General features: G+C 57.6%; 1 protein-coding gene across 2 annotated transcripts in view; it reads right to left on the bottom strand.

The window, feature by feature from the left end:
• HSPG2 (heparan sulfate proteoglycan 2) overlaps positions 1 to 19,475 on the bottom strand; it is a 98,362-nt gene that overhangs the window by 23,580 nt on the left and 55,307 nt on the right. Inside the window, exons 29-56 of one of the 2 annotated variants that reach the window (XM_041767581.1) lie at positions 19,267 to 19,353; positions 18,758 to 18,807; positions 18,339 to 18,433; positions 17,903 to 18,043; positions 17,455 to 17,646; positions 16,368 to 16,406; positions 15,712 to 15,813; positions 14,946 to 15,143; positions 14,214 to 14,297; positions 11,804 to 11,896; positions 11,411 to 11,491; positions 10,999 to 11,229; positions 9,276 to 9,389; positions 7,389 to 7,516; positions 7,177 to 7,263; positions 6,390 to 6,448; positions 6,030 to 6,197; positions 5,767 to 5,877; positions 3,767 to 3,867; positions 3,478 to 3,658; positions 2,692 to 2,817; positions 2,431 to 2,583; positions 2,209 to 2,351; positions 1,769 to 1,904; positions 1,522 to 1,676; positions 1,148 to 1,298; positions 298 to 467; positions 66 to 213 (exon numbers count right to left, since the gene is read on the bottom strand). In XM_041767581.1, coding sequence (XP_041623515.1) covers positions 66 to 213; positions 298 to 467; positions 1,148 to 1,298; positions 1,522 to 1,676; positions 1,769 to 1,904; positions 2,209 to 2,351; positions 2,431 to 2,583; positions 2,692 to 2,817; positions 3,478 to 3,658; positions 3,767 to 3,867; positions 5,767 to 5,877; positions 6,030 to 6,197; positions 6,390 to 6,448; positions 7,177 to 7,263; positions 7,389 to 7,516; positions 9,276 to 9,389; positions 10,999 to 11,229; positions 11,411 to 11,491; positions 11,804 to 11,896; positions 14,214 to 14,297; positions 14,946 to 15,143; positions 15,712 to 15,813; positions 16,368 to 16,406; positions 17,455 to 17,646; positions 17,903 to 18,043; positions 18,339 to 18,433; positions 18,758 to 18,807; positions 19,267 to 19,353 — 3,524 coding nt within the window. The remainder of the gene's footprint in view (positions 1 to 65; positions 214 to 297; positions 468 to 1,147; positions 1,299 to 1,521; positions 1,677 to 1,768; positions 1,905 to 2,208; positions 2,352 to 2,430; positions 2,584 to 2,691; positions 2,818 to 3,477; positions 3,659 to 3,766; positions 3,868 to 5,766; positions 5,878 to 6,029; positions 6,198 to 6,389; positions 6,449 to 7,176; positions 7,264 to 7,388; positions 7,517 to 9,275; positions 9,390 to 10,998; positions 11,230 to 11,410; positions 11,492 to 11,803; positions 11,897 to 14,213; positions 14,298 to 14,945; positions 15,144 to 15,711; positions 15,814 to 16,367; positions 16,407 to 17,454; positions 17,647 to 17,902; positions 18,044 to 18,338; positions 18,434 to 18,757; positions 18,808 to 19,266; positions 19,354 to 19,475) is intronic. The other variant, XM_041767582.1, reaches the window with a different exon arrangement.

Raw genomic sequence — 19,475 nt, 5'->3', positions numbered from 1 at the left:
GCATCGCTAGGACCTCAGCCCCTTGGAAGGCCCTCCTGCTTGCCCTGTCCTGGGCAGTTGCTCACCAGGGATGGAGCCCGCAGGGGAGCTGGTGGCCTTGATGTTGACCAGGACAGAGGCCTCCAGGGGCCTAGAGCCAAGGATCACGCGGCACACATACTCGCCCGAGTCGACCGGGGACACCTGGTGCAGCCGCAGCAGCGAGCCGTGGGTCTGAGTGCAAACAGGGAGGGTTGGAAGGGGGCCGGAGGGGCCCTGTCCACCCCTGCAGCAGGCTGGTCCCAGGGGCTGCTGTACCTGGTGCCGGGCGGGGAGGCTGCCCCCGCGCCTGTGCCACATGACCTGGGCGTGTGCCTGCCCGGGCACCACACAGTTCAGGTCCAGGGTCTGCCCCTCGGCCACGTGGGAGGAGGAGGACTCGATGCGGATAGGCTGGGAGCCGCCCGGAGCTGGGGCTCCCTCCGGAGCTGGTAGAGAGGAACTAGTAAGAGGCCTGGGCTCCTCAGCCCCAGTCCTGCAGCCCCGGGGCAGAGGCCGAGGCCCTAGCAGGGGAGGGCCGACGGGAAGGCTTTCTGAGCCTGGGACCCTGCTTTTCTACCTTGGCAGGGCCACTCAGGCCCCTCCTTCCCTCACCCACCTCTAACTTTGAATTCGGGGCCCATTTGTCCACCTATGGCTTCCTGAGCTGTGATGAGCTACTACGGCCTGCAGGCAACCAAAGCCAGGCCAGCGGATACAGACAGTAATGTCACAACTCTCCTCTAGCCAGTGTCTGTCATCCGCTAACAACACATGGTAGTGGTATTGTCCCCATTTTACAGGTGAGGGCACTGAGGCCCTAAAATGTGGAAGTTCAACTAGTTCAAAGCTGGATACAGGGTAGAGGTAGGATTGAAATCCAGGTCAGCCTGACTCCCAGCTCAGTGTAATCCCGACTCTGCTGCCGTCTGAAACAGCATCCTCATCGTCAGGCCCCAGGTAAGCCAGGTCAACCTCACCCTCACTCTCAGTACCCCTCAATTGACCAGAGCCTGTCTAGAGCGCCCCCTCTTCCCCGAGGTTCCAGAAGAGACCACAGGCACCTCCCCTGGGAACAGTGGGGAGGTCCTAGGACGCGGCCCCGGCCCAGCCCCACGTGGCTCCTCACCTAGGGTGTAGCTAGAGCCCGAGTGGGTGCTGTGGAAGACAGAGACGATGATGGAGGCCTCCTTGGCACCTGCCTCGTTCTCCACTCGGCATACGTATTCTCCAGAATCAGCTGGTGAGACCTGGGGAAGCCGTAACCGGGAGCCGTGCACCTGGGGCAGGGGGGGATAGAGGTGTGAGGGGACGAGGCCGGTCGTCGTCACGACTCCCTCTGAGCCTTGGTGAGTGGGTCATGGAGCTCTCCCTGGCTCCGCCCTGAGCTGCCCCATGACAGAAGAGGAGAGGGCCGGCAATGGGGCTGGCTGTCGCTGGTGGAGGGCGTCGGGGCTGTGTGAAGCATCTGCCTGGAAGGATCGGCCCCGGGTGCCCTCGTACCTGGCTGTGGGGGGGCAGGCTGCCTCCTCGCTTGTACCAGGTGATGGAGGTGTGGGCCAGCCCCGCCACCACACAGTTGAGGTCCAGGGTCTGGCCTTCGGTCACGGTGGGTGAGGAAGACTCGATTCTGACTGGCGGGGAGCTGGCACCTGAGGCTGGGGCCAGAGCGGGGGCGCGGGGATTGAGTCAGCTTTGGGGGAGCCCTGGTTTGCCCTCCCCGCTCTTTCAGACCCCAGAGGCCCCGCACCTGGGAGCACAACCACTTGGATCCTGGCCTGTGCGGTGCCCGCGGGGCTGGTGGCCACGCAGAGGTAGAAGCCGGCGTCGGCGGCCGTGATGGCCGGGATGAGCAGCGTGGCGATCTCTGCGCGCTCGGACCGGGCCTGCCGCCCAGGGGGAAGGGTCAGCTGCCCGAGGGGGCGAGGCAGCCCGGCCAGGCCCGGCCCGCGAGGGTGGGTAGGGGCGCCTAAGAGGCAGAGGCGAGCAGGGAGCCGAGAGCAGGGCCCCGCTGGACACGGAGGGCAGGGCCAGGTGGCGAAGCAAGAGGCCGGCAGCTGCTACCCACCAGCGCTACGCTTTTGGAAGTGAGGAAAACCAGGAGAAGAAGAGACGGGGCAGGAAATGGGGCGGGAAGGTGGCAGTGAAGGTGGCAGGTGCTGGGACTCTGCCCCGGAGAGATCTCCTCACCTGCGGGGGGAGGCTGCCCCCCTCCTTCCTCCAGGTGATGGTGGTGCTGGGCACACCTGCGGCCCTGCAGTACAGCCTCACGGTGCGGCCTTCGTGAACCTGAGTCCTCTCTGGGCTCACCTGGACCCTGGGCCCGCTGCCCCCTGCACACAGAACGCCGTGACAACCCCTCTCCGCACTGCCAGGCTCCCTCGAGCTCCACCCTCAGCCCTGCACCCTCACCATGCACGTGGAGCACGGCCCTGGCCACGTGCTGCCCGGCGCTGTTATGGGCACGACACAGGTACTGGGCCTGATCCGAGGGCTCGATGTTTGGCAGACGCAGGATGCCGCCGTGGATCTGGGCCTTCTGAGGGAGCTGGCCACCGGGGCCCCCTGATGGAGACAGGTGGGGTCAGCACCACTGGCACTGGCATCGCCAGAGCCTCGGCCCCCCACGTCCAGGAGCGGCGAGCCCCGAGGGCCGTCCTGCCACGACGTCACCTGTCCACTGGAGGGTGGGTGCGGGGCTCCCTGTGGCGCTGCAGCGGAACTCGGCCAGCTGCCCGGGCTGCACGGTGAGCTGCGGCGGATGGATGGAGACCACGGGGGCCGATGGGGTGCCCGAGGCTGACAGGGGCGGAGAGGGAGGAGGTGGTCAGGGTGAGGAGGGTCCCCCTTGCTGCTCTCTCTGCCTCTGCTCTAGCCTCCTATGGTCTGTTCACGGAGTGGCCACAGAGAGCTTTTAAAATGTCCATGGGCTCTTCATACCTCCCTACTTCAGGCCTGTCTGTGGCTCTCTAAGGCTTTTAGGATAAAATCTGAACTCTGCTGTGATCCACTTCTGGCCACATCTTCAACTTCCTCACCTACCCCCCCTTCCATAGCTCAAGCTACGTTGGCCCTGCGGGTCCTCCAACACATCAAAACACGCCTGCCTCAGGGCCTTTACACATGCTGCTTCCTCTGCCAAGAACACTGCCAGTTCTTCCAGTGGCTCAGCACCTCCTCTTCCTTCAGCTCTCTGCCCAGATGTCATCTCCTCTGAGAGGCCCTCCCTGACCACCCCGCTGTCTGTTCCTATCCCAGCCCTCATCACCATGTGGCATTACGTTGCTTCTTCATTTGCTCCCAGGCCTATTGTACCCGGATCAGACCCCCGCTTGTCCTCTCCCCCACTGCTTCACAGACTAGCCAGGACTTAGCACAGCGCAGAGGCTCACACACTGTCAGCCGACTGAAGAAATGGTCATGGTCCTGGTGGGCCAGCTGCGGAAATGAACCATGTACCTTGCACATGCAGCGTGGCTGTGCCCTGGTCCATGGCAAACATGTTGGAGCCAGTGCACACGTAGGTGCCCGCGTCACTCGGCTGCACGTTGCGAATGGTCAGGATGCCGTTGAAGTCCATGGCCCGGGTTGGCAGTTTCCCGTTGTGCAGGCGGGTCCAAACCAGGGTGTAGGCCGGAGACTGTGGGTGAGGCAGGGAGGTGGACGGCGGGCGGGTCAGAGGTGAAGGCGGAGACACCCACCGGAAGCCGAGCCTCCCTTCCTGATGCCCACGCCCTGCTCTGCCCACCTTGCTCTTGGCTGTGCAGATGAAGGTGACGTCGGCTCCGGGGCGCACGCTCTGGCTCCGCTGCTCCTCCACTGTCACTGTGATGGGCTTGCTCGGAGCTTCTGCGGGGACAGGAGGCGCCCGTGAGCTGGGTGCTGGCCTCTCCTGTGGTTCTCTCTCCATCGCCCTGTCCGGGTGGTGCTGCCCTCCCAGGCTCGCTTAGATTCCACTCTGTTCCCTGGTGTCTCCTCCCCGGGCACCCTGGCTCAACCCCTGGTCCACCTTCTTCCTGCTGACCCTGAGCAGCTGCGGGCTGTGATCAGAGAGCACTGTGTCACGAGTCCACCTGGCTCCACTTCAGGATCACAGAGCACAAAATTGCTCTTAATACTTCGTGCTTCATTGCAACTGGGCTTCTCTGTCTGGTTTGAGTTTCCATCCTCCCCAACGATTTCGCACCTCTTCCCACCCTCTCCACCCACCCGCACCCCCTTCCACATCCACAGCCAAGAGCTTCAATTCACACTCGCTGGGCAAATCGAAACTACGAGGCAGGACTTGGCCCATCTTCCCAAGCCTGCTCCCTGCAGGATGGACCCTCCCCTCCCATCACCCCAGCCCCATTTTGTCCTTCCATCCCCTCCCAAGGACTCCCCCCACCCCGGGGCTGGGCACTTTCTTGCTACATCAGTCCCTCCTCTCTCTTTTTCTCTCCATGGATCATTCTAGAATTTTCTACCTTCAAAAACATTCCTTTGACCTCATGCTCCCCCCCGCTACTGCCCCATTTTTTGGCCTTCCTTCAGAGCCAAGACTGAGAGTGCTGTATTTGCTGTCTATACTTGGCCTTCCCCTCCATTCTTTGCCTCCGTCCAGTCTGGTTTCTACCCTTCCTCTCCACTGAAAATGGCTCTTGTCCAAGTGTGACCTCTGAGGGTAGCCCTCTGCCCACATCTGACTTCCCCAGGGTGTCTGGTGAGGCTGACCATGCCTCTCGGGAGCCCCCTCTCCTCACGACCCCCAACACATCTCATCCCCTGCTCTCGTCTTATCTCACCGGCTGCACCTGCTTTGCCCCTTTTGCTGTCCTTTGTCTTCTACTTGACATGTCTGAGCAGGAGCTCCTGGGGGCTCCGTAGGCCCCGTCCTTGGGCCATACTCTCCCTGGGTAATTTCCTTCTGTTCCATGGCTTTAAACACCATCTCTGAGCCAACAGTTCTCGAATTCATTCCCTGCCAGGGCCTCTCTCCTGAATTCTAGACTCATCCCCAAATGCCTGCCTGCTGTACCTGCTTAGATGTTTTCTCAAACTTTAACTAGTCCCAAGCCAATGCTGTGATGCCCTCTGTAGGGCCACGTCCTCTGGCCCTGTCTCTCCAGGGCCCGCCTGTCTGACTTCTGTCAGCTGCTGCATTTCTAAGCCTGAGGTCTTTCTCAGGCAGCTGGAGACTACCGTGCCCACCCCTCAGGTGGTGCAGTGTTCAAGGGAACTGGTGCTCCTCAAATAGGCCTCATCACTTAGACCTGGGGTGGGGTGACTCCAAGGTGGATATTTTACTCTAGAGTTTCCCAGAATTTCTTTGGCTGCATTCAGCAATAAACACCCATGATGGGAATGTGCTCGGGAACATGCCTGTTATGGGATGCCCTCTGTTTCCTGCCTCCCCTCACCTCCCAAATAAACTACTGGCATGTGGATCCTCATGCCAGAGTCAGCTTTGGGGGAGCCCAAGTGAAAATATTCTATCTCATTTGCCTACTGCTGGAGTCCAGACCCCCGGGGATTAGCCTAGCTTTTCTTTCTCCCTCGGTGACGACAACCAAGTCCTGCTGACGACAACTAAGTCCCGCTGAATCTGCCTCTAAAACTAGCCTCTGCTCCATCATCTCTCCATCTCTGTGGCCAGCACCCCTGTCTAAGCACCACCACCCCCTCCAGCAGAGGAACGTGCTTTCTGCCTGTGTCCACGGTCCAGCCCAGCACAGATGGGCGTGGGGAGGTGCAGGCGCAGGAACTCACCAGTGACCAGCAGCTCGGCCCGGCTGGTATTGGCGTGATGGAGGTTACGACAGGTGCAGATGTAGACGCCGGCATCTGAGGGCTGGACACTGGGGAAGTGGAGCTCAGAGCCTGGTGGGAAGAGGATGAGAGCTTGTCAGTGCAGATGCATCCCTTCCCCCACGTGGCCCTGTGTGTAAGGACAGGATCCCAGTGAATAGGCCTGTGCCTCCCCTCCCACCAGGGTGAGCTCACAGGGCTGAGGGGCTTGGGGCCATGGGTACCTTGGTGTCGCTGCTGGGTGCTGCTGGGCACGGGACGCCCATCCTCACGAGACCAGTAAAAGTAGTGAGGTGGGCTCCCACTGACCTGGCACCGCAGGGAGTGGGAGCCACCTTGGGGTACTATGCTCCGAGCTGGATGCACCTGGACCACCAGTGGGGCTGCATCTGCTGGAGGAAGGGCAGGAGAGGCTGCTTAGTCAGGCGGCTCCCACCGCATGGCATTGTGGCAGGTCTGTCTTCCCAAAGACTGGCAGGCCCCTCCCTCAGCCCTGTCTCCTCTCTCTGGCCTTAGTAGTCCTCCAGCTTCCTAGGCTCACTGCTTTGCCCATCACCCTCACCCAGGGCCACGATCACACTTACCCTGTGGCAGGCATCGGCCCCCTCGCACACTGGGGTTACCCACGTAACCTGGGGCACACCTGTAAGGTAGAACAAAGCCCAGCTCTGGCAGGCTCCTGAGCCCAGGGGACTCCACGCCTCACGGTGGGCTTGGGGAGCCAGAAGCCCGTGGGGAAGGGAGGCTCGCAACCCCGGAGGGACTTTATAGATCAAAGGGACCCCAACACACGGTCTCACTGAGCTGAGGAAGGGGAGCAGAGGGCAATGTCAGCGGGTTGGGTAACAAGGCTAATAATAAGGCCTGTATTCTCCAGGGAAACATTCATTCCACAAGCATTTATTAAGCAACCATTATGCTAGGTTATGAAAATAGGACAGTGAACACCATGACACTCTTAGAGAACTCAGTTGTGGGGAAACCAACATGGAAACTGTAAATGAGTGAGGGACAGTAGTTGCTCAATAAAAACATGCTGAATGAGTGCATGAGGCTGAGCTTAGAAGGCCAAACAGGAGTTAGCCGGGAAGGGGAAGTCTGAGGGTTGAAGAATGTTCCAGGTAGAGGGAACGTGGAAAGACCTGAACATTGGGAAGTCAAGAGGTTAAGCCCACCTATGGTAGGTCTGGGTGTCAAAAGTGGGATGAGCTTGGGCTTGGCCCAAGGATAATGGGGACTCCTGGAAGGGTGAGTTTTGGGCAGGGGAGGGATGTGATCCTGGCAGGGACCTTTCTGAGCAACAGCACCCAGGGCTCTTACCTAGGAGTCTAGCACATGCCCCACCCCCATCCGTTCTATTTGCAAACTTACTGCTCACAGTACTGGCCAGCGTAGCCAAGTTCGCAGGCTGTGCAGCGGTACCCACCAGCCCCCAGGCTCTCACAGGTGCGGGAGAACCTGGGATGGGGGAGGCAGAGGTCAGGCCACAGGACGCCCACTCTCCACCCTAACCCCTCCGCTTCTTTGGTGCCCTCTGTTCCCCAGTGGGAGTTCCTCCTTGGGCCCTGAGTGAGGGCACCCACATGTTCTCCGGGTTGGTCAGTGGGCAGGCACAGGGCTGGCAGTCCTCAGGTGTCCCAGCTGTGGCATCTCCATAGTAGCCAGGTGCACAGAGCTCACAGAACTCCCCAGCGGCGTTGTGCTGGCACTGCTACAAGGCACAAGGGTGTCGGCCACTCACCATTTGGCAACGTTTACCAAAAACTGTACGATTCTATAATCCCTTGACCTGGAAATTCCAGGTTTGTAAGCCTATCTTAAAGAAGTAATTGTAGAGTGGCACAAAGATCTCACTACAGGATGTTCACCTCAGTGATGTTTATAAAAGCAAAATGCTGGAAACAAACATAAACAGGGAACTGTATAAATTAAAATGAACATCCACCCCCAGAGCTATCAAAAAGGATGATGTTGGGGCGCCTGGGTGGCTCAGTGGTTGAGTGTCTTTGACTCAGGTCGTGATCCTGGGGTCCTGGGATCGAGTCCCGCATTGCACTCCCTGCAGGGAGCCTGCTTCTCCTTCTATCTATGTCTTTGCCTCTCTCTCTGTGTCTCTGAGTTAATAAAAATTTAAAAAAAAAAAAAGGATGATGTCAATATATCACTGTATATTAACTATATTGGAATTGAAATACAAATTTAATAAAAAAATTTAAAAAGATTAATTTATTTCTTTGAGAGAGCAAGCATGAGCGAGTGCATGTGAGCTGTGAGGAGGTGGGGGGGAGGAGAGAATGCCATGGAAGACTCTGTGCTGAGTGCGGAGCCCACCTTGGGGCTCAATTCCACAACCCTGAGACCACAACCTGAGCCAAAACCAAGAGTTGGGAGCTCAACTGACTGAGCCACCCGGGCGCACCAATAAAATATTTTTTCAAGAGGATGATGTTGATTGCACTGGTCACATTTTTCTACCCAAATGCCTGTGACATCAGAGAAAAGTAAAGGCATTCACTTGGGTGGGTGGGGGCAGAGCTTTGTAATTCATGCTTCATCATGAAAATATGTGTGGGTTGGGCAGCCCGGGTGGCTCAGCGGTTTAGTGCCGCCTTCGGCCGAGGGTGTGATCCTGGAGACCCGGGATCGAGTCCCATTTCAGGCTCCCTGGAGCCTGCTTCTCCCTCTGCCTCTTTCTCTCTCTCCTCTCTGTGTTTCTCATGAATAAATAAATAAAATTTTTAAAAAAGAAAAGAAAATATGTGTGGGTTTTATGTTCTCCTCCAATGAGATCCGTGTTTATTTTATTAACAGCGCCTGTTCCTTGCTCTGGGTTTAGCTGTGGATCTGTCAACCACCCAGTCCCTGACCACACACCTGGGGGGAGCCTACGTGCGTGTGCACCTCTCTGAAAAGTTCCCAGACAAACAAGCATTTAATGATCTGGAAAGATGTTCATGAACTTGTTAAGTAAATAAAGCTGATCATCAAACACAATGATGCTATATTTATTTGTAAAACAAAAGGCATATTGATATGTGTAAATATTGGCCCAAGAAAAGAACAAAAGAGTTCCACTCACACTAATGCTGACAATGATTACCTTCAGGTGGTAGGATTATAGGGGATTTTTACTTCCTTTTGGTTTGTCTCTGTAGCCTGATTCCTCCACAGAGAATAAGTGTCACTCTGGTGATATGACATAGCAGGAACCAACTTTTTTTTTTTTTTATAAAGAAAGATGTTATTCTAACATTCTGGCCGACCTACCATGTCTGCAGCACCACCTCCCCCACCCTCCACAGACTGCGGGTCCAGGTGCTTTGTCCCACAGGCCACACCCATGGCCTCACCGCTGGGCCTCAGCCTACCTTGCCAAGCCCACCTCTCCCTGCCTCTCGGGCAACCCCAGTGCCCGCCCCCCCCCAGGCCAGAATAAACTGCCCCCTGCCCCTGCCCTGCTTGCAGCTTACCGAGCAGGCCCCCGTCTCTGGGTGGCACACGTCTGAGTGGCCGTTGCACTCACACAGCTCACAGTGTCCGAGGTAGAGCCCACTGCCAGTCCGCGTGTAGCCCGGGGCGCAGTCCTGGGGAGAGAGGAGGGCTGGTCTCTATCTCCACTGTGGTCCTACAGACCAGAATCCTCTCCCTCCAGCATCTTTCCAGTCTAGGCTCCCATTGGCTCCAGGCTGGGAAATCCCAGGCCCAGCCCTCCCCCCACCCCAGCATCCTCTCTCTGTCTTCACTCTGGAAGCTTGAGACCCTGTCTGTCCCCATCCTGCCTGCCACCTCCAGCCGCTCTGAAGTTACTAAAGTTGCAGGTCACCCTTAACGGAGAACCCTTCTCCATTTTGCCCTTTTAGTTTCTGAAAATTCTTCTGGCAGGGTCTCTATTGAAAAACTTCACTCTCTGATGAAAAACCCAGGTTCGGGAGACCCAGATTTGGAATGAGCCCCTGGAGATCTTCACAACTGCCTTACATTCACTAAATGAAGTGAAAGAGGCAGCACACATACGATCGAGGATGTTTTTACACATTCTACATGAGTAATCATGGGTTCTGGAAACAAAGAATTTCTATTCACTACCCCTCCTTTGAAACCCCTCCAGGCCTTCCCATCCCAACCATTTCAAAGGGATGTTTATAAATCTGCGTTGCTTGGCTGCAGAAAATGTGCACACGGGATTATTCTGCTCACCCCAGGACTTCTCCTTCAAAATGTGCTAAATTTTATCACTTCAAAGGATGTGCAGTTCATCTATTTGGATTTGAAAGTTCTTGTGGCCACAGCAAAGGGACACAGATGTAAGACTGCGGAGGTGTGCGCTTTCCACTGGGGGGGTTCCTGAGTCCGGGTGCTGGCTGTTCCCCCACTTGACCTCCTGGCTGCCCACCTAGCCTTGCAGCCCTGCCCCCTCCCCTCCCGCCACCCCCCTTGCTCAGTTCCAAATTCACTCATCTGGTGTTGACTGGGTGCCTGCTGTGTGCCTAGAAACTCGGTGGTACGGTCTCCAGCCAAACCCTGAGGACGCTCTCTTATGTTCTCTGCGACTGACACCCTCTGCTCCCCCCCACCGCCCTCCCTCTAAATAGGACTCCTCATCTCTCCCCAGGGCAGAAGAATTTTCCAGAGGCCCAGCGCAGATCACAGCACTCCCTTCACAGCTTGGCATGCCCTGCTGAACGGAGCCTTGTTCTGGGCCCAAGGAAGTGGTCCCTGCCCCCCACCCACGCCCAGCTTTCCAGGGGTGACCCTTCTGCATTGCAGGCTACATACCTACCCTACATACATTCCTCCTTCTGAGTTTCTGCTAATCCTGCCCTCCTGCCCGGAATCCTACCCTGCTCCACAGTTTGCCTCCTTGAGGCAGGCCTATGCTCTGCTTTGGCCAAGGGTAACCTGTGTCTGGTATTGTCTCCCTGTCTCTGGGGGGCACTCCGGGAGCAAGAGCTGGGTCTTAGCTTGGGTGAATGTAGCTGTATGCCCTTGGGTAAGCACTCACCCTTCAGAGCCTCTACTTAAAAAGAATCTGTCAAAAGGGGATAATTACACATCTCTCGGGGGTGTCAGGAAGAATGAGATACTGCACCGTACGCTAGTTATGGCAGTAATCACAGGTCATGGAAATGCCAGATGACCAGCTTGCTGCCCCGGCCGAACTAGAGCACAGGTGTCCGGGCTGGCCACACCCACCTGGCAGGATAAGCCAATGTAGCCCGGAGGACACCGACACTCCTCCACCTCCAAGGCCCGGGGTCCCTCCGAGGGCCCCGGCTGGGCGACCTCCAGGCTGACTGAGTTGATGCTGGTTGCCAGGGGCATCGAGGAGAACGTGGCCCGGACCAGGAGCTCATCCAGGTCAGCCAGCGCCATCAGGAGGTGCTCACGGGTGGCCGGCTGCCCGTCAGGCCGGCGCCAGAATTCCTGGGTGGGGGAAAGAGCAAGCGTGGGTGTGGGGTGTTGGGCTTTGTGAGCTATTCGTGCAGCACCCCCTACCCGAACCCCTAGCCTCCAGGCACTGGCTGGGGATAGGCAGGGGTGGCTGGTGTCAAAGCAGGGTGGGGATGGGGGAGGGTCAGACACGGTACTATCGGGCGCCTCTCACCTCTCGGAAAATGATCTCAAAGCTCTTCCTCTCAGAGCCCTGCAGCGCTGGCTGGGAGGCCACCAGCATGATGTTGTTACCCTGGGGGAGATACCAGCAGAATTGGGGGGAACCGAGGGGCTCTCAGGGACACAGGAGTCTTCCACTGGTCCCAGCCTCTCCGTCACACCAGCCTCCCACCTCTCTGATTTCCCAAGCTCATGTGCCCAGAGCAAGCAGGTACATGCTCACTGCCGCCTTCTCCCAGCAGCTGGGCCTCTGCCTGGCTAGTGGCTAACCGGATGGTGGCAGTGGGGGGCATGGGCCTTAGCCCTCCAGCTCATGCCAGGCCGGCTGAGTGCTGGGCTGAAAGGACACCGAGGGTGCCCACGGGACTGGGATCCATGTGCTCACCGTGATCTGGACGTCAGGGTCAGAGAGCGGGCTGCCCTGCCCTGCTGCTGTGTAGGAGAGGGTATACCGCAGCTTCCCACCATAAGCCGCCACCTGCAAAGAAGCAAGCCCTATAGTCATGGCCTGACTCTGCCTTCAGGGACCCTACAGGTGAGTGGGCGGAGCCTCTCAAGGCACTTTTGCACCTGCACTATCCCCTCCATTCAACCAGAGGTCCTCGTGCATGGCCTCTGCTTGCCCAGGAGACAGGACACCTCTCAATCCCTTCAGAGCCTTGGGCCAGCTGGTGGTGACCCTGTGCAGCTTGATGACTCAGCAAACAAGCTCCGAGTCCCTTTCCATTGGGAGAAATTTCCCATACAGTAGATGGGGGTCCTGATGGTGACCAGCATGAGGGCCTGCAGGCCGCAGAAGGCCCAAAGGCTCCGGTCGTGGGGGCAGGCCCAAGGGTGGGCCTTCCGAGGTCTTGTCTCTTGGGCAGCTGGGTTGTGTCTGCTTAGGATCCATTTGCCCGCTTTTTGCCAAACTGTGGCCTTGGTTTCCTTGAAAGGAAATTATGTCCTGCATGTGGGCCATGTGGTTTGAGGGCAGACACGAGCCAGGCCTGGCGAGTGTGCCATCTTCCACTGCTCTCTCTTCCACTCCTCAGGGATGGACATGAAAACCTGGCACTTCTGCTCTTTCCACTGGAACAAAGACACTTCCTTTTACTAGCCAGAGTGGAAGACAGAGAATGATGCCAATTGAGATAAAAGTCCTAATGAGGCCCGGGACCCAGCCATGCCTGATACCAGCATCCTTGGATTTTATAGTTACAGGAGCCAGTAGATTCTCTGCTGCATACCAGCCAGCTGGATGTGAGCTTTTTTATTGCTCATAACTGGAAGAGTCCTTAGGCCTCCTGCTGGGGGCTTTCACATGGGCAGCCAAGGCCCTGGCTCTGCCCCAGAACTTTCTCTCCTCTGCCACCAGGGCAGATGTTCAGATCGGTATCACAGTATGTCAGGTCTAGCACATTTGTTCATTCAGTTGGTGAGCATTTATTAAACGCCTACTGACTACATGCCAGGCCGTGAGCTACACCAGTCCTGAGGATGTTCTCCATGAGATCAGAGTGAGGTAAGGAACTGTGAGGTGTAACTGGACAACGCCAAAGCAGTTTCCTGCTTGCTTTGGATGTCGGCAAGTCCGTTGCCACATCCAGGACCAAGCCACAGGCATGTGCAGCAGGGTGGTTCAGGGAACAGACTGTCAAGTGTAAGACTGGAGTTCAAGTCCAGCTGTACTGGCTGGACAGCCTTGGACAAGTCACTTACCCTCTCTGAGGGTAATGGAAGTGATAATAAAATGTGGAAAAGTACCTTAAAGAGGGTGCCCAGGTGGCTCAGTCAGCTAAGGGTCTGCCTTTAACTCAGGTCATGACCCCAGGGTCCTGAGATCGAGTCCCACATTGGGCTCCCTGCCGTGGGGAGTCTGCTTCTCCCTCTGCCCCTCTCCCCTGCTTGCACTCCCTCTCTTTCACGTGCTCTATCTCTCTCTCAAATAAATAAATAAATAAAAATTTCCTTTAAAAAAACAAAGTAACTTGAAGGGTAGCACAAAGATTAAGTAACATAGGCTGTGTAAAATACTGCACTGAGCAGAGTGCCTGCGGGATGCACGGCCTCCAAGCTTGCCAGCTTCTCATGACCCCTGGCTCTACCCTCAGTTTTAGCAAGTCTTTCTCATCCTCAGTTCCCCCTGGACCGTGTGGTCCTATCTGCTTCTCTGAATGTCATTTTATTGCATGTTATATGTATTCTTTTCTTTTTTAATATTTTATTTATTTATTCAAGAGAGGCATACAGAGAGAGGCGGAGACACAGGCAGAGGGAAAAGCAGCCTCCCTGCAGGGAGCATGATGTGGGACTTGATCCTGGGACTCTGGGATCACGCCCTGGGCCGAAGGCAGGCACCAAACCGCTGAGCCACCCAGGCGTCCCTGTTATGTGTTCTTAAGAGGCATTCTGTCTTTTGGAACAACATAGAGCTGATGTCAATCCTAATGCTACGCCAACGGTAACAACAATGCTATTATTGACGATGCTGACAATGACAAGAATGACAATCGGAGGAACAGTGAGCTGGGGAGGGCAGGGTCGTCTTCTGCCCACACACAACACAGTGCACAGGAAGTGCTAAATGAACATTCCCTGAAGGAGTCGGTGCGGAGCCAAGGGCTAGGTCAGTGATCCGGACACAGGGTAAAGCCTCCTGGGTGAGACAGTCTCAGCTCCACGTGGGACCCAGGCAAGTCCCTTCCTCTTTCTGGGCCTTGGTCTACCCGTCTGGGTCTTAAAGGGCTTTGACAAAGGCCTCTTGAATATTCTAGGATTCGATGACACCCTGCTACCCCCCAAGTCCTTGTTACCTTGTTCCCCAGGAAGGCTTGGGGCAGCTGCCAATAATAGAGGCTCCCAGGAAGCTGAGAGAAGCCTTCGTAGGAGAGAGAGAACTAGGAGAGAGAAGGACAGGCAGTGACAGCTGCTGAGAGGGCTGGGAGGGGCGGGCAAGAGCACAGCTACAGCCCTGGCAGGGATACACACACATGCACACGCACGTAGACCCTCGAGGCAGGCCCAGAGGAGGAAGCCCCCCACCCAAAGCTCAAGTTCTGGCCCTGCTCTTGGGACAAATTGCTCCCCAACCCTGAACCCAGACACCACCTCAACTGCTCTCACTGAGCGTGGCTGGGTTGGCATCTCCTCGTGTCTGCCCTGTGCCTCCTGGGGACCCCACAACGATGGACACAGAGCACCAGAAAACATTTAGAAATTCCGTGGGTATTGTCTATTGGAAAATGTATGACTAGCACAAAGGACTTGGTACGGGGTTGATTTAAAGGGAAAGCTGAGAGGCCCCTGGCTGGCTCAGTCAGTGGAGCATGCGACTCTTGATCTTGGGGTTGTGGGTTCGAGCCCCATATTGGGTGTTAAGGTGACTTTAAAAATAAAATCTTAAAATAAAATACAGGGAAATCTGAGGTAACTAAGAGTCCAGGTAGTGGGCAGAAACGGTGGAATTTGTTGAGTTGGTTCAGAACCAACTGAAGTCTAGAAAACATGGCAGGTGGGGGTCTCATGGCGGGTGCCTCGGCACATACCTGAGAGCCTGCTGAGGAAGGCCCAGAAGCTGAGGAGGAGGAAGAGAAGGAGGAGGAGGAAGAAAGTGGAGCTGCTTGCAGAGCAGCTGCAGGCTGTGGACGGGATAAGAGCCCCCCGGTGGGGGGGTGGGGGTGGGCAGCAAAGCTAGAAAGGAGCTCCCAGATCTCGGCATCCATCCGCCTCTGGGCCTCATCCAGCTGGGGGACCGGGAGAGAGGGAGGACAGAAGGAAGGAGCAGAGAGGGACAGAAAGACACCATGACGCTTCGTCTCCCCTCAGGCCACACGAGGCCCAGGGAGCCCCCTACTTCTGTGCTAGCTCTTCTCGAATACCTGGCCTTCTGGCCCTTGTATCTGAAGTCCTCTTGCTCCTCATGAGCCTGAGGGAGGGGTCATCCTGGGATGGGCCCAGATGCCCACGGGGAGACGCCCATACAGAGGATACGTCCTGGCCAGAGGCAGGCCGACAGCTCTGTCCAGCTCAGGTGAGCGCGGCTGGTGGCTGCCCAAGGGGCCTCTGTGGTTGGGGAGGCTGCTCCTTGGGCCTCACCTACAGGCATGCCCATGGTGCCAGCCCAAGCCCTTCACAGCTCTGGAACGTTTCCCCAGGGCAACCCTGGAGTGGCCTGGGCATTAGGCTGGGGCTTGGGTTGGGGGAAATGGTCTGGGAAGGTCAGGACCTCAGCTCAAGGCTCTTGCTTGAACTATACTCTCTGGTCTGAATGGGGCCCCAGACGCAGCCTGTCCCGGCCAGACCCGGAGTTACCTGTGATGGCCGCTGTGCCCGGCCCCTGCCCTTCGGGGGCCCCATGGTCCTCCCAGGTGTCATAGCTGTCCGCAACTGCTCCTCTGAGAGGGACGTGCGGTTCTGATGGGGGAGGGCACAGGCCAGCTCAGATCTCCCAGGGCCCCAGCGCTGGAGCCCGGGGGAGTGATCTCTCCCCATGGATACAGTGGCCAGAGAGGCCCACACTGGCTGGGGAGGAAGATGCACACTCCCCGCTCCGGGCTGGCACACAGGGGTTAACTCCAGGCTGCTGAAGGGGCATACGCACACACACACAGAGTTAGTGGAGGTTGCTTGGGAGGCAGTGCTAGGGTAACCTGGTGGGCCAGGTATGGTCATGTGGTTTAGCTCGAGTCAGTTTCCCTGTCACCTCGGCCACCACTCTGGCCACAGACAGCAGGTGCCAGGACCAGACCATGGAGCAGATGGGACACACACCCTCTGAGCTCTAATTCCTGGCATTGCAGGGCTGGGGCACACCAGTGCCCTGACTGCGGGGCCATCAGGCACTACCTGGGTTCATGCAGACCCACATTTCCTTGGGCACTGGGCATTTCTCCATGCGGGACTGACAGCCTCCAAAAACACCACGACTGTGTCACATCCATTTCACACCATTCGGATCACGGGCCTACCTCGTGAGCCCGGCGCATCTGTGCAAAATATGCCTCTCTCTGCGGGGCACAGGGAAATGCCAAGAGAGGGAGTCAGAGAAAGAGGTCTGTGAACTGCAGGCCAGAGCAGTAGAGAGGCAGACAGGGAAGCCAGGAGCGGTGGAACCAGAGAGGGAGAAGGGACTAGAAAGAAGGTCAGCCTGGGGAGGAGGCTGCAATACTTGGGTCTGTCCACGGAAGGACAGGGCAGCTTGGGGACTGTCCCTCCTGTGTCCCTGACCTCCCTGGAATCCTGGGTGAGGGGACACAACTGCTTGAGCCCTGACCTCAGCCAGCAGGGGACTCCTGTACCAAGACCATCTTTCCCTGGGTGCCACTGGGGGGCATGGACAGTTCGAGGAACATATTTGGGCAGGCTGCTCCGGAGTCTGCCCCTAAGATCCTGTACCCCACACCACCACCATCACCACCACCTCTCCACTGAACCGCGGCTCCTCCCTGACCAGTGCAGTATCCCAGGGCAGCCTCTGACCTGGGTCTGCATGCCAGCACTGCCACCTTCTGGGTGGCACCTTTGTTTTCCCATGGGACATGGGGCAGTAGAGGTGATTTACAAGTACAAGCACTTGGAGCAATGCCCGGGACAGTGAGGGCTCAATAACTATGACCTATAATCAGAATTAGTATCACAGTAGACACAGAGCCAATAGCACAGACGAGAGAACGTTGAGGGAGCAAATGGATGAAATTGAAACTGTGCTGTGTCATTTGTCCCTGTGTTTCCAGGGCCTCACCCAGGACCTCTTTGTTGCATGAAAGCTAATAATCATTAACAGGAGGGCACTTCTCGTGTGACAGGCACGGCTTCCCATCCTCCCAGCCACCCTGGAGCTGAGGTTTATCAAAAGGCAGTCAGCTGATAAATGGCAGAGCTGGGTTTAGACTGAAGCCTATCTGACCCCAAAGGTCACACACTTAAGCACAATGTGGCCGACGCCTGCTCTGAGGTCAACTTGTGTCTGAGTCCCCGCTGGCCTCAGGGCTCAGCAGGGCCTGGCTCGGAACCAGCGACCAGGGAGAGCCTGCCCGCCCTCACGGCGCACCACACCTTGTCTCCCTGGTACGGCTCCGGCAGCTGCCAGTAGAAGGACTCATGGCCAAGGTGGGCGAAGTTGCTAAAGGAGAGCTGGGCGCCCTCGGGCACAGGTTCCACCGAGAAGCCTCCGGTCAGGCGGCTGTTCCGCTGGGGGTTCACCAGGGCAAAGCCTTGGAAGTCCCCGGGGGCAAAGTGGGTGGAGATCTAGCAGCAGAGAGAGGACAGGGTGTCAGCGTGGGCTCAGGGGTGGGTACGGGGTGGGGGTTGCTGAGAGCAGGGCTAGGACAGAAATAACAGGGCAATGGGGAGGCCACTGGGGAGAAGAAAGGGGTGCTGGGCTCTGTGCTGACACAAGCGATAATGGGGTTGGGGGGGTGGGTGCCTTCACAGGCATAGGGGATGCCAGCTTTCTGCCCAGCCCCAGGAGTGACTCGGAGAGGGGCGGTGCACACGCTCTTACCAGGTGGCGGGTGTAGGAGGAGCTGACACACTGCTGGGTGATGCCCATGCAGAAGCAGGGCAGGCAGCCGTCGGGGTTGCTGGCACTCAGGTAAAAGTGGTGGGGCCGGCAGTGACTGCACGTGAGGCCTTCTACCTGGGCCTGGGAGGATGGACAGAAGGGAGGGTGTGGGGCTCGGGCGGATCTCTGGTACCTCCAGCCTCCCAGCCACTTCCCGCAGTTCTGGGGGAGCCCCTGCAGCCCCCGTGCCTAGGCCCCGCTCCCATCAGAGGCTTCCTGATTTCCCACCAGGCTCTGAACAGCGGGGCAGAGATGGGGCCTCGGGATAGGTGGTGGGGGCTCCGGGACGGCCCCAAGGGTACGGTGAGAGGGAATAGGAGGGCAGCCACCATGGCTGTGGTTCGGGGCCTCAGAGGCAGCAGGGGGTTGAGCTAACCTTGCAGTGGCATTGGCCAGCGGCGTCACACTGGCTGCTGACGCTGCCCTGGGGGTCACAGCCACAGCCGATAGGCTCTGGCAGTTGGCCGTCTCCTGAGGTAGAGGGAAGCCAGAGCTGGAAACCCAAACCGCCTCCACGCACCCTCACTTCCACCACTGTCTAGGCGTCTAACTCACCACCCAGGGAGGGAGTATTTATTTCTGACCACCTACCACATGTAGGCGTTATATCCATTCATAGCAGCCCTCTGGAGCCAGTGAGCTTTTTACTACACCCATTGTACAGATAAAGCAGCCGAGGCGCAGAAAGGTAAAGTCACTTGGTGCAGGTCGAAGGAGAACTGAGGCTCTGACCCAGATCCACCCCTGGGGGAGACAGGGGAGCCCAACCCCAAAGGCCTCCCCAACCCTACTCACTTTGGCATGGCTGGCCCTGGCTGGGGTTGCCATAGTAACCTGGGGCACACCTAGGGAGAAAGCATGGGGTGAAGGGAGGGCAGAGCCACGGAATCCTGGGGAGCCTGCTGTGAGCCCAGGACTGCCGGGGGCCCTTGTCGGACTCAGGCTGGAATCAGGCCTCTCGTGTGGGAAGGAATCAATCAGCCTAACTCGCCCATTTTACAGATAGGGAGATGGGGGGAGAAGGGCAGGGACAGGCCTGAGGCCACTGAGCCAGTGAGTGAGCATGATTGGGCCCTGAACCCAGGACCTTTTGCAGGAATGAAGGGTTTTCTGGGAAAGCCCTGGCCTGGCCAGAGTGGGGGTGCAGGCAAAGGCTATAGGTGAACTGCAGGCTTAGATCTCTGAGGTTTTAGGTTCTCGGGGAGGGGAGCTGATTGTCCTCTGGGCACCTGAGTGAGGGGAGAGTGGGAGCTTCTGGGGCAGCCCCTCCTGCACACTCCCCACCTGCCCACCACCTGCCTCACCTCTCACAGTGACGCCCGCTGTGGCCTGGGGAGCATGCGTCACAGGTGGGGTGGCCGTCGGTATCCAGAAAGCAAGTATGGGTAGCCCTGATGTGGGGGGGGGGGACAAATTTCTAGTTAGAAGGCCAGCAGCCCTTCCTTTAGGACCAGGGGAGCAGGGAGACAAAGAGTGGGCAAGCGAACTATGTGCCAGGCCCTGTGCTAAGAGT

Source organism: Vulpes lagopus, chromosome 8 (genome assembly GCF_018345385.1).
Source record: "Vulpes lagopus strain Blue_001 chromosome 8, ASM1834538v1, whole genome shotgun sequence".
Lineage (NCBI taxonomy): Eukaryota > Metazoa > Chordata > Mammalia > Carnivora > Canidae > Vulpes > Vulpes lagopus.
This window is presented reverse-complemented; position numbering and strand designations above follow the sequence as displayed.